This window comes from Nymphaea colorata, chromosome 14 (genome assembly GCF_008831285.2).
Source record: "Nymphaea colorata isolate Beijing-Zhang1983 chromosome 14, ASM883128v2, whole genome shotgun sequence".
NCBI lineage: Eukaryota > Viridiplantae > Streptophyta > Magnoliopsida > Nymphaeales > Nymphaeaceae > Nymphaea > Nymphaea colorata.
The window spans coordinates 6,533,037-6,547,097 of record NC_045151.1 but is presented as its reverse complement, the minus strand read 5'-3'; the positions used below and the strand labels follow the sequence as shown (position 1 = coordinate 6,547,097).

Here is a 14,061-nt window from a genome sequence, read left to right as displayed (position 1 = left end):
TGCTCTAAGGATTAGGGGTGAAATGGTAAAAGCAACCTAGGTTAACCTACAATGCTAAGGTTTTTCTAAGAGTGGGGTAATGGTGGTACAAAATGGTTGTCTTTGTTCTTGGGTTACAGGCAAAACAAGTTGGAAAATGGTTTAAAAATAGTAATAAAACAAGTTGGACAAGGGCAAAATATGTTTGTCCTAAAAGTTGGTTATCTACCTCTCAAACAATTTTGTCTTCTCCATATTACCATACCTCGAGAGACAATAATTTTATATGAAGAATCACTGACCTCAATCACCTGTTGTCGTTACTCTTTAGTTTTCTATTGAGGTCTATCCCGTAGAGGTACTCAAATTGGATCAGTGATCGATTTCTATGTTTTGTCGTAAACCTAATTGGTTACTTCTAATTACGTAAATCAATAGTTTAAAGTGCACTCAAAGGTAGACATTTCTCATTGATATACGAATTTTTGTACAAAAAAAAAATGGTATCTCCAATTATAGCCCCTCTGAAATGTAAAATATATCTCTTCTCACCATCCCCATAGTTGTCATTTTGTGATGTGGATAATTTGAGGTGTTAGTGGGATGAAAGTTGCTATCCTATTATACATACAAAAACAATAAAGTTTGCGGCTTCATTAGAGCTTTCATTTGACTAGTACAAACAAAAGAAATTGGCATAAATTAGGGATAGAAGCAAAAAAATTTTATGAGGGGGGGCGAATTAAAGTTTCTAAATTTTGACTAAAACCTAAATATCATTTTTCAAAATTTGTATATAAAACAAGTGGAATTTTTTAAAATTTACATGTAATTTAAAAAAAAATGAGGTGGGGCCAGGGCCCATGCTGGCCACAAATAGATATCTTGGATGAAAAAATGGTGCAGGTAGCATAATGTGTTGAACCATATATTGACAAGAATTGCAAAACAGTATGCCAAAACTGTCATCAAGAAAAGGTTTCATCATGTAAATGACTTGGTAAAGAGATCAATAGCTCCACTCTGAGGTCGATCATGAAGGAGCACCAAACTGGAAATGACCACGTCTTCAAAGAAATCTTACCTAATATAGCTCTATCAGCTAATTGTTGCTAAGTCGAGATTCTCAATCGAGTCAATGTTCTTGATCTCAAGAAATTTTGTACTTGAGTCCATTATATTCTCAACGTCAAGCATTTAATAAATGATCCTTTGGAATACATCTTTGAACCTGTTAGTAACAATAAACCAAAATTTATTAGGGGCACGTGCAAGCATGATAAGACCTCAATTCTACTGAATTGCCTTTTAAAATGAATTTGACAACAACTCTAAACAACTTTTCAAATAAATTTTTACAAATTTGGCGTCCGAGTTTTTGGCCGTTGAACCAAGGCACTACTTGCAATGGAAAGTTACAAGAGAAAACAATTTGAACGATGAAACACAATTCAATGAAGAAGAATGGAATCGAAATTGAATCTAAGAATCAAACACTTGCAAGGATCTAGCAAAAGATGTGTGAGAAGGAAGCAAGAATCATAACAAGTTACAAACAAGAACATCAAGGACAAAATCAAGAAAATTGAGTTGAGAGATGGGGTCGAAGCAAGTGTAGTAGTTTCTTTGAGTCATTAATATATGGTATCGAGTGAGAATAAAGGTTGTTTGCATTCACTCTGCAAAGATTAGGCCCTATGAATGTTTTGTCTTGCTAGAGACTCGTGAGGTGAAGTGGGTGAAAAGAGAGAGAGAGAGAGAGATTACGTCTAGGGACTGAGCTAAGGGGGGGGCCTTGACCCCACCTCAATTTTTTTTAAAAAAAAAAATTACATGTAAATTTTAGAAAATTTTACTTGTCCAATATAAAAATTTTAAAAAATGATATTTCAGTCCATGTTAAAACTTTAAGTTGGTTCCTCTCATGAAAAATTTCTGAGTCAGCCCCCTGATTACCTCTAATTAAAGAGAAAGTCACTATGTGGAACACCATTGTTGTGGCAGCCATGAAAAAGCTAGTTCAACAAATGCCACCACTATTGCATAACCATGCGGAATAGGTGAATGTTGTAAAACAATGCTTTAACATGCAAGAAAAATTTACGAGTGTGAAAAGTTGGACCGTCTGACTTTTTGCCTCAATAGGTTTCACTCCAAATCATCATATTCAAGTGAAAGTAGGAAAATTGTACGAATCAAGCCAGCTTGGACGACCCGATGATGAACTCGACTCAATTAAACTCTTCTAACATTAATACTTGTTTTTGTAATTTAAAAAACTTAAAATAGCTTAAATAAAAAAGTAGAAATTTAAAGCATAAAATATATATTAAGGGATATAAGCTTAAGCAAGTCAAGCTTGAGCTTACCTCAAAAAGCTCTAGTCTAGTCGAGCTTGAGCCAAGCTATATGTGAGTCAAGTTGAGTTCAAGCTGGCCGAGCTCAATCTCGGCTTCCTCGCTGTACCTACCTAAGTGAAAGCGTTACCCATGTTTAGTGGATATGGAGAAAACCGTACCATTCCCCTCTCCTACAGTATTTGCCTGTCTCAACAAGCACTTCCTAATAGATGATTGCAGTAAAATGGTAAACTAGGACTAAAGAAGCGACGAGGTCGTGATAGTTATATCTTGTCATACTGGGCGCAGACTAGGACTTCATTCTACAACAGGTATATGGTTTAGACAAGGCCGAGCGACGAAGTGGGTCGGGCAGCTCGAGTCTTTTCACTTTTGGGAGTAAAATGAAAACGAACGGCTGAGGCCAGGGCGCCTTCGGGCATGAATTTTTCGGCAGGGCTGTTCAAGGAAAATAAAAGATGGAATGAAATTTGAATTTCAAAACAGCAACGGCTAACTTTCCCTTTTATTCTCTCATCTTTTTAACGGCAAGATAATAAAGGTGTTTCTTCAACTGTTCGTCGTCGACCCATCTCGAGAGAGAAGCGCCAACAGACATCTTCCTTTTGACAGCCTCAGAATTCTGGTTTGAACTCCTGCGCTCTCGTCTTCTGCTACATAATTTTGTTCACTTTATTGTTCCTTCCAAACTCTGCGATGGCGGGCAGTGGCGTCGATGACGCCCTATTGGCGGATGCTGCTTCTCAAAGTCAGACTTCAGATAGCACAAGAATGCCTGATTCTGTTCGTGAAGATGAGAAAAATGCATGTAATAGCGTCGGATTCCCTCTCCTTTCCGTTCTTTCTTTTGTTCTTAAATTTGTCCGTCATCATCTTGGGGTATCTAGGTTTCCTACTTTTACCTCTTGGTGGAATTGCTTTCTAAAATATGATTTGCTTCTCCTTCTTCTTCTTCTTCTTCTTCTTCTTGTTCGGCGGAGTTGGCTCTCTTAGTATTTTCTTTGCATGTTTCGTCTTATCCCCTTTCTTTCCCCAGGTACAGTTTTGGGTTCTCTTACTGCTCCAGATTTGGTCATCTGTAAAGGTTCCCCTGAAATCCACGTAGAAGGGTTCTTGCAAGATACCCCAGAATCAATAACGAAGCGTCCTCGAAGGAACCGGATCTACTTCAAGGATGATTTGCCGGAAAAGGTCATGGGGGAACCAAGAGCGCAGCAGACCTTGTCACCTTCCGCTGCGGATGTGGCATTTTCTGAAGAGAGATCTCTGGAAGCAGGAATTTTGGATGGTGTGAGTGGCGTCCAAGAGATCCAGACGAAGCTGCAGAATGGCCAAAATGGGTTTCCAAAAGTAACAGAAAAAGGATCTCGGCCAGTGATATGCATAAATTCTGGGGGAGATTGTCTTTCACTGGCTTCCGGCAGCTGTGATTTGAGTGCGGATGCGTTCTTCACTGGTGGAGAGGAGGAAGGTCCTTCTGTATACCAAACTGCTACATCTGGTCAATTTTCTTACAAGCTCAATATAAATTTTGCTCTTTATTCCATATGAATGCTTCGTTTGCTGTGCTGAATATGTTAGTTTAAGGTGCGCCAAGTTACTAATATTTTAGCATCACGACTGTAGAAGCTAATTCAGAACTTACAACCTGCTCAAAACAATTTTCACGGCTTTGATGCTTGATTACAAAGAGAAGTAAAGATCAGTGTAGTATTTGTTGCTGCATCATCTTAGTTGCTGATTTCTGTACAAAAATCATTTGATGTTTCAGGTGAAGGAAACACTGACATTGGACTAGCACTGCAAGCACATACAATTAAAGAAAAGCAAGACCTACTGCAGGTCAGAATGTCACTGAAAAGTTTTTTCCAGTTATTTTTATCTGCTCCATATCTGATTTGAAGTTTTTCAGGATAACTGCGAACAATGCACTTGTAATGCACAAAAACAAGTGAGCAAGTTCAAGGAAGAGTACGAGAGACTGCAGAAGGAGCAAGAAGAAAACAACAGAACTTTGGAAAAATTGAAAAAAGAGAATGAATTCAAGGACAGAGAATGCCAAAAAGCTCGAATGTCACTCCAAGAGCTTCATAACGAGCTCATGCGCAAGTCAATGCATGTTGGCTCCTTAGGTACATCCTCTCTGTGGTAGAATCATAAATTTAGGGGGCCCATTAGTATTTTGTCAAAATTTGGAGCCTCCCTGGTTCTGCCCCTGCTCTCTTCACATACATAACATTGTTGATCTGGTGGTCATGTGCTAATCAAGGTTTTTTGCACCTACTGGATTTAGCTTTTGCTGTTGAAGGACAGGTGAAGGAGAAGAGCCTTTGGTTTTCATGTCTTCAAGAAATCAGCAAAAAATTCAAGGTCGCTGAACTCGTTAAATTTATGAACATAATATCATTTGTTGTATAAATTGGTAATTTGTATTCAATTTCTGGTCATATTCAAGCAGGCTTTGAAATTGGAGCATCAAAACCTGTTGGAGGAAGCCCTAGAATGCAATAGGTGTTTCAAAGGTGTATCAGATTTGGCCTCCAACATCAATTCTATTGGTAAATAATTCCGACTGTATAAGCTCTTGTTCTCTTTATTCTTCTGATTTATGGAGGAAGACTAGGCAAATTTTCTGTTGGACAGTGAGCAGGCATGCTGATTTAGGGCAAGAACATGAAGATCTCAAAGCTAAATTTGTGAGGGCAACAAGGGAGCAAAAGCAGCTATACAATAAAATTGTGGAGATGAAAGGTAACTGTAATTCATTCAGAATAATGTCACTGAACCAGGAAACACAGTATATTGCATTGTGGCAAATATTTTTCTCATGTTGCTCTTCGGTTTTATCAGCAAAAACCATTTTGAGTATTAACCAGAGGGTTAATTTTTTCTGCTCTAGGAAAATCTCGGAAATTTTGAAAAAAAAAGCTAAAACATAAAAAATGATGAAAATTATAGCTTTTGACTAATTTTCTTAATAAAAATTTGATAAAAAATAAATTTTTATTAAAATGTTCAAAGAAACCTAAAAGAAAGTAGAATATATGAGGAAACAAATTTTTTTTGGAGAAAGTGCGGAAAACACGGGACTTTTCATTTTTGGTGTTTTTTTCTTTTTTATGAATTCGTGTTTCCTTTATTTGCCCATTTATTTGCATTCCTTTGAATAGAAAAGGAAATATTTGTGACAATTGTTTATTGTTATGCTCTGTATCTTTCTCGTTGTATTCAAACAACTTGTGGTCTGTTTCTTGCAAACAGGGAATATTCGAGTATTTTGTAGATGTCGGCCTCTAAGCAAGGAAGAGATTGAAGCTGGATCTTCAACAGCAGTGGAATTCGAATCTGCCAAAGATGGTGAAGTTGCTGTAAGAACTAATGGGGGGACAAAGAAACTATTCAAGTATGATGCTGTTTTCAGCCCACAAGCTAGCCAAGGTATGTATAGTTTGCTCACAGAAGGTCTGTATATAATTTGCATGGTTCAGATTGACATTTTCTCCTGAGATACGTCTGCTTCTCCTATAAGAGGCATCTGTAAGCTCTAGTTGTCTATCAAGTAGCCTATGGGCTATCTTAGATTCTACTCTAATTTCTAGTTAGTAACTTGTACAAATTCATTCATTCATGAACAGCTGAAGTTTTTGAAGAGACGGCTCCCTTTGCTGCATCCGTACTGGACGGCTACAATGTTTGCATATTCGCCTATGGGCAGACTGGAACTGGAAAAACTTTTACCATGGAAGGAACTGAAGAATCTCGTGGTGTAAATTATAGAACGCTAAATGAGCTATTTCGAATAATTGGTGAACGAAATGGTCTTCTTAAATATGAACTAAGTGTAAGTGTCTTAGAAGTATACAATGAGCATATACGTGATTTGCTTGCATCTACATCTCAGCCAGGACAAGCTGCAAAGAGGTAAGTTCAAAACCGGACAAGAATTATATAATAACTTAATTTTTAGCAGCCTTCTTCTTTTGTATTTCCTATATTGGTGATACTGTTTCTTTATCATTTTGATCTGTGGTAGACTGGAAATACGCCAGGAGGCTGATGGGATTCACCATGTTCCTGGATTGGTTGAGGCTCAAGTGAATAACATGGATGAGGTTTGGCACGTGCTTCAAACAGGTAGTAATGCAAGAGCCACTGGATCTACAAATTCAAATGAACATAGCAGTCGTTCACACTGGTAATATTCTTTATATTTTTCTTTCTTCAAGGACCCGATAACCATAACTACAGATACACACAACACCTTTTTACTCGCACACACTCTGCCATATTTGTATCCACAGACACACACACACAGATTTTGTGTGTGCGTGTGTGTGTGTGAGAGAGAGAGAGAGGTATTTTCCTAACCGACCAGATGCTTCTCAATTCATATACGTCACATGCTTTGCTCGTCAGTCTATGTGGCCGTGGTCTCATAATCGACTAATACAAAAAACATGTTTCATTTGATAATTTCATGCGTAGATGTATTATTTATTCACGTAATAAAGAAAGCTGACTCATATTACACTAAAAAACTTGAAATCTTAGAAATCAAGTTCTTTTTTAAAATATATTCAACCAAACTAAAAATTATGAACATGTATATCTCTGCAGTTTAAGTAAAAGCATATTCTGGCATATTTCTTGTGTCTGGAGTAACTGGTAGAAGTACGAGCAATTTGATGCTCCCAGATACATCAACATTCTTTTACTTGCTTCTGAGTACATACGTTCATTATGATTTGTAATAGAAATATTAAAGCATGTTCTAGTCTGAATAAATTTTACGTCAGCATCTTGATGATATATTTTGTTGTAAACCATGCTTTGGTCTGAATAAAATTTACATCAACTTTTTGGTGATATATGAGCCTGAAATTTTACATTGCCTTTATATTACATGTTTCCTTTACAAAGTCGGTTATAAAATCATATCACCTGGGTTGGTCTAAATACAGAAGTGTAAAACATAGTTTAAAAAGGGTGTTTGAATCTGTTTGGGAATACTTACACACACACACATCAACCACTCTTTTAATGTTTTTCATCTTTTTTTAGCTTTGTTTCCATAGTTCTCGGAGATTTATTCCAGTATCATGGTACTTCCATATAACATGCATTCCACTATGAAGCAATATTTCTCATTTCCTTTGGAATAATAAACACTACGCTTTATAAACCCGCAGGGGATTGGTGCAGTGGTTTGGCCTTTGGCTGTCCGGCAGGCAGTCAGGCTTCAAATCATTTTGAAACCAACCTCTGTGCAAGCTTAAAGAGGCATGAGCTCTAGGGTGGAAGGGATAACTTTAGGAGTTGATGCCACTGGCAATCCTGGGTGCAGTTTCGTTGTGTTCGAAATGAAAAAAAACACAATGGTTTTTAGATTTTTGATTTTCAGCATTAAGAAAAGCATGACTAGATACCAAAATTTTGTGATCCAAATCTTGCTCCTTTTATACTACATGATACCACATGCTAGTAAATAAATCCATCCTACTTCATGGGGCTGGAGATGTTACCTCTTCACCCTCTCAAACTCTATCCAACTTCATGGGGCTGTAGTTGTCACGTCTTACCTCTTTCTCTCTCTCTCTCTCTCTCTCTCTCTCTGAATATGCACAATAGATTGCTGACCATTAAACGTTTTGAAGACACCATCAAATCACATCCTATGAGTTTCATCATGCATGTTTTAGGAATCCACTATTACATTTGTGCTTGATTTTTGATGCCCCATAAAAGCCTGTTTAGATGTCATACATGGACAGTCCAAAAGCCAATCAAGTGTTGGAAAGTCAACTTTAAAGCTCAATTCAATTGAAAAATATCCAAAGGGGAATTATTCATCAACTTGTATTGGTAGGATGAACCAAGTGCCCACCATGGATTTGAGTTCATGGATTTTTCCTAACAAGAGTGATTCAGCTACAATTCTGGCCTGCAAAAGTTCCTGGTTTGATCTTACTTGCATGTAAAATGTCATGCAGTGTCCATTGTGTTACGGTAAGAGGTGAAAACATGATGAATGGGGAATGCACAAGAAGCAAATTGTGGTTGGTTGATTTGGCTGGAAGTGAAAGACTGGCTAAAACTGATGTCCAAGGAGAGCGCCTGAAGGAGGCCCAAAATATCAACAAGTCCTTGTCAGCACTTGGTGATGTGATATCATCTCTTGCAACTAAAAGTCCACATATTCCTTACAGGTAAGTTGGAAGACTATTTATATTTATCTGCTTCTGTGCTTAGGCCTTGGGAAGTATAATGTGCTCACCTGATGTTCTATGTAGGAATTCAAAACTTACACATCTGTTGCAAGATTCACTGGGTAATGGTTCTTTTCATTCTTCCTCTGTTTCTGTTATCAGATGCAAGATTTGCCAAATGATGTTCATACAAAAAAATTATGTGTGAATTCTCAGGTGGGGACTCGAAAACTTTAATGTTCGTGCAAATCAGTCCAAATGAGAATGATGTGAACGAGACATTGTGTTCTTTAAATTTTGCAAGCCGAGTGAAAGGAGTAGAAATGGGTCCTGCTAGAAAACAAATGGATCCCAGTGAATTATGCAAATACAAACAGATGGTAGCCTATTTTATTTCTTTGTTTTCCTCATTGACATCGTAATTGTGTGCAAGTTGGTCTAAACAAGATTTTATTTGAATAGGTTGAGAAAGCCAAACAAGACATGAAGGCTAAAGATGATCAGATCAAGAAAATGGAGGATACAATTCTTAGCATGGGTTTAAAGATGAGAGCAAGAGATTCAACCAACAAGAGTCTACAAGAGAGGGTGAAACAATTATCCATGTGATGATCCTTCAAATGATTTGAGCCTCAGGACACAATTGATTTTTTTTTTTTACTTGGTTCATGGTGCAGGTAAAGGAACTTGAAACCCAACTTGTGATTGAGAGAAAATTGTCGCGGCAGCATGTTGATAGCAAAGTGGCAGAACGTCAAGCGGTGCAGCAACAGGCAGTCAGGCCGCCATTGCCAGTCAGACAATTTGGAAACCAAAAAGCAAACGAATCATTTCCACTGAGCAGGGATCTTCTCAATGTCATGCAACCTTGTTCAGAAAATAACCGTGGCATGAAACAGCTTCAAGAATCTTTAATTGAATCTAAAACTGGTGATCTAAAATGGAACCTTGCAAGGGCCTACGCAACACCCATACAGAAAGAAAACAAAGTAGATATACTTGAGCAGCAACCTTTTATCAAGAGGACAGGTCGAGCTTCAATATGCGGCACTGCACAGCGCATTCCGATGGTGCGAGTACCACGGCGTACTTCCCTGATTCCCTTGCCTTCTGTGAGAAATACTGGGCTACCACTTCTACCTATCACCACTCCACAGCGATCAAGGGTTCAACTGACGCCACTTCGAAAGATTGATCCCATCGAGGAGTCCACACCTCGCAGTTTCAGGGGAAATAAAAATAACCACAGACTGAGCATTGTTCTGAGAAAAAGCATCCAAATGAAAATGAAGTTGAAGTCTCCTTTGCATCATCATAAGGAGATGGATAAAGCTCGAGTCTCAGTAGGTGGCAAGCTCAGGCTAGCACAGAGGGTGCTGGTCAGTGATTTGAGGGGCCCAAAATTTGTGCAGCAGAGGCAGCAAGAAAAGGTTAAGGAGAGAGGATGGAATCGTAGAGCCTCAATGAAGAACCTGACCGGGTGAATTATGGAGAGGCTATCTCTGCTTTCGTAAGAGAAAGCTCTACTCCTAACTACTTCAGCAACTGCTGAATATGTACCTACGGCAGCATCTTCTTCTTCATCCAATTAGTCTATATACAGCCAACAAAGACCTACGTCCTCATTGAGTTCTTTTTAATCACAATGAGTTCTTGCGTTCCAGCATTTAGCTACTATATTCATGAGTGTGTGGTGCTTTTCCATGTAGTTTGTGAAAAACCAACCATTCTGTCTTCCATGTTACAGTCAATGATGCTCTCACGTATGTAATGTACATCAAGCACATTCACAGGTTTACAAGGTTAATGGAGATTCAAAATCATTTTACATTCTCAGCAGTTCAATTGTATAGTAAATGGGAAATGCTTTAATAATGTTGCAACAGCAAGCACTAACTCAATAAACCGTCTTAACTCGGCCCGCAATTTTAATGGATGATAATCACGAAGTCATTCAACATGCACAAAAGCTCACAAATCCGACGGTAGAAATTAATATTATACAAAGAAGATCAACAGCACAAAATTTTTGTGCTCATTAAGAGAATCATTAGGATTAAAATCTTGTGAATCTCCTATTTGCCTCCTCAATGGAGCTGCACCGAACCGTTGATGCAAACATTGCATAGCCTACAAAGTTTTTCCTTTGTAAAAGAATGTCATGGCCTCCTGAATGGCGCTCGTTTGGTACAAAGGCATCTATAGTACCACATAAGAAAAAAGAGTGACACAAAATACAACAATCGAGGTACTGATCTGGCCTATAATCCCATCCGACGCGAACTATAGGTCGTCACTTGATTGCAAAAATATGGACCAAGATGAATAATGACAATAAATTGATTGAATTTGGAAAAAAAGTCATGATAAGCAAACGAGCACATAAAGCAACTTACAATGAAAAGTATCCACAAATTGGATCCACATAGCTTCCCAATTTCTTTTTATTCCACAGAAAAAGGTTCTCTCAAAATCGTGAAAATCAACATAACTGAATCAACATAAGCTTCCTTATTCCCTTCCTTTTTCTACGTTTTGGCCAAAGTCTTCAAGAAGCACCCTCATCCCGGCAGCAAGAAGGGATGTCTATTGATTGAATTTGAATCGGATATAACCTTAATCATATCTACTTTTTTTCGAATATTCACATATTTGGGTTCAAATATGAAGCAAAAAGGTAATATCCAGATCCAAATCTGATTCACGATCCGAATCTGAATCCAATTTTTGGACCGAATCTGGCCGATTTCCAAAATGTAAGAGCATTGGACATATGATATTTATTTAAAACTAAATCCGATAGGATATTTATGCACATCTGAATCCGAATTTGATTGGATGTAATTTATTAAATCTGAAGCCGATTTGATTTCTTAGATGGATATTAATTTTTTTTTTCTCTATCCAATTTTTTAGGAACGGTTTGGTTGGATATCCGATCCAGATTGGATATATTGACATCCCCTTGCGGGAGATAATCTCTGGTCATGTGTGCACGGCCACGAGGAGGAGATGACTCTTACTTAAACCCACTTGGATGCAAAATGCTCCAAATTACATAGTTAAATTTTCGTGCAGCGCCTGCACGTCGTGTTTGGGTTTTATGCATGTTAGCCATGCAAAATTCTGTTTTCTTTTACTACTTTGTTCATATTTGTGCCATGTCTGTGATCTAATTGATATTTGAAGTAGATGTGGATTTGAAGTTTTAATTTTAAAACTGTCCTTAAAAGCAAGGCACCAGCAACATCAAACGACTCCCCAACCGCCTTGGAGCCAGCAGCAACCTGCTGACTACTTAGTTGAAAAAATTATCATTTTTCTAAACATTTGGTTTTTAGTTTACTTTAGTTGTGTTTTATTTGAGTTTTTCTTGTCTAGAGTAGAATAGATGGTTATTAGGGTTCAGGCTCTATTTGACATGTGCAAGTTCTTTATCTTTTGGTGTTTAATATACTTTTCTTCACTGTATGGTTACTTTTGTTGTGTTTTTGGAGATTGTCCAGCCAGTTTTAGGGTGCCTTTGGGCAGAAAAGCAGCCAGAAACCTGCTTGCTAGCATTAATTTTGGTTGTTGATGCATGCAGTACTTTGATGTTTTTCAATCATTCCTCCATATGACTGTTTTGATTTGGTGTTAAATAGGGCTAAAATGAATAAGGCATTGCATTTTTGGTGTTTTGGAGCAGAGCTATTAAAAAAACATATCCATATCTAAATCCAAGAGCCAAAACAGATACAATAATGAATCCGACCTCAGATCGAAAGCCTACTCCTGATCCACGATGGGAGATTTGAAAAGTTATTTACAAGTGCCATTCACCATTTTTAAAATCCTTTGAATTGTTTTGCAATTTCATTGTCATTCTTTATTTATTCTGAAAAGTTCGTTGAAGAATTCGATAAAAACTTAGAGAGACCCTGTGACATGGAGTTGCATGCACACGGGCGTGCAAGGATAAATGTGCACCAAAGAAAGAAAGAAAAAAAAAAAGAGTTGGGGGCTGGCGTATTCTCAAAATTTGTTTATAAAGAAACTATACTTTAGACTTTTAACTCTTTTATAATATTTTTGACCTTTTAATTTTTATTTTTTTTTAGTATTTTGGTCATCAGACACTATAACTGGAAGGCCTCGTAGAGAGGTCATCCACAGTTCCCTGTTCCAAGAGGTTCCATCTTCTTCACTTTTCCATGATCCACAGTAGCAGAGGATTCTTGTTGGTGGATTGTTCTTCCGAGGGCGCTCTTGACTGGGTAACTTCATTTCACCCCTCATCCTTCGCACCTCTCCATCCAATCTCTTTGATGTTTTCACTTCTGGTCTTACTGGTTTTGCAGGTGTACGTCAAAGAACGGGAAGAATATCAAAGCCAGTGGGGATTCTCATGCCCTCGATCCAATGCGGGTTTTTGTGATCAAGAACGGCTACATCTCCTCGTAGACCTTCTTCCTCGAGATGACGTGTGCAGAAATTTTGAAAAATGGGCGGAGCCGTTGGCAGGGGCCTGACCCTTTCATTATTTTTAAAAAAATTTATATATAAATCATTGCCACAAAAAACAAAAACGTGCATGGGTATTATATTATAGGTAAGAAATTTCTTGGTATAATACGACAAAGTTGTATATCTTAAAAATAAATCAAGAAAATCTCGATAAATTTTTTAAAAAAATAAAACATTGTAAAACGCGTTTTATGTGACACCAATATAAAATTCACAAATTTTATGTACTTTATATACAAATTTTGAAAAATAATATTTTTGATCATGTCAAGGTTTGAAACTGTAATTCGGCATCCCTTACAAAAAATTGAGGGGCTCCACCCGAATACCTAATCTTGTAAACATACTATAGAAGTCCCTCCTCAAAGCCCTCTGCATTCATTGGAGCATTGGACTGGTACAAACTCTTTTCCTCATATCATCTCATCAACTCTATTGAGCCGTGTTGAGGGTCTTGGGTCTTAGTTTTCTTGCATTGTGTATTTCACTTAGAGCACGATTTGCATCTTCTCCTTTTGTTTCTTTTCTACTTTTTATGGCTTTAATTTCATCAAAGTTGTGAAGTCGATTCTTGGAGGATAAGGCAACCGGCAACTTGTGCCTAACCGGTCATGTCTCTCCTTTGTCTACAGCTAGATAGCTTCAGGTGCCTGCATGACTAGAGACAAATTTTTCCGTATTCTATGTATTTTATACGTAAATCTGATTGTATATTATATATGTCATTTGTTAGGTTTGAGAAAGAAAGAGAGAAGATAGCGGCATCTCCATTGCCGCTGATCGATTCTATTTTCTTCATAAGAAACTACTTACCTTGTGATTGCATTGTTTGTCTGGCCGCTCAAGAATAGTCATCGGCCGGCTAGTTTTCCTTATTTTCTTTGTCTAAAAGTAGATATCATTTCAATTTAATGTTTGTCTTCGTTCGACCAGCATAGGTTCTATCTTTTTCAATTCATGATTTGCATACATTATTTAAAGCAATATTTTACCACTATTACTAATATTTT

General features: G+C 37.6%; 1 protein-coding gene across 2 annotated transcripts; it reads left to right on the top strand.

Annotated features, from left to right (window-relative positions):
* Window positions 1-2,896: 2,896 nt before the first annotated feature.
* LOC116267392 (kinesin-like protein KIN-14R) lies at window positions 2,897-10,375 on the top strand. Of its 2 annotated transcripts, none has more exons than XM_031649073.2 (15): window positions 2,897-3,147; window positions 3,382-3,840; window positions 4,111-4,181; window positions 4,252-4,471; window positions 4,633-4,709; window positions 4,798-4,897; window positions 4,983-5,090; window positions 5,601-5,777; window positions 5,975-6,260; window positions 6,373-6,534; window positions 8,330-8,545; window positions 8,630-8,667; window positions 8,762-8,925; window positions 9,008-9,133; window positions 9,223-10,375. In XM_031649073.2, the coding sequence occupies exons 1-15, from the start codon at window positions 3,036-3,038 to the stop codon at window positions 10,027-10,029; spliced, it is 3,123 nt and encodes a 1,040-aa protein (XP_031504933.1). In that variant the 5' UTR covers window positions 2,897-3,035; the 3' UTR covers window positions 10,030-10,375. The 2 variants fall into 2 exon arrangements, with proteins under 2 accessions (XP_031504933.1, XP_031504932.1); XM_031649072.2 differs by having other exon boundaries at window positions 3,376-3,840.
* The last annotated feature ends 3,686 nt before the right edge of the window (window positions 10,376-14,061 follow it).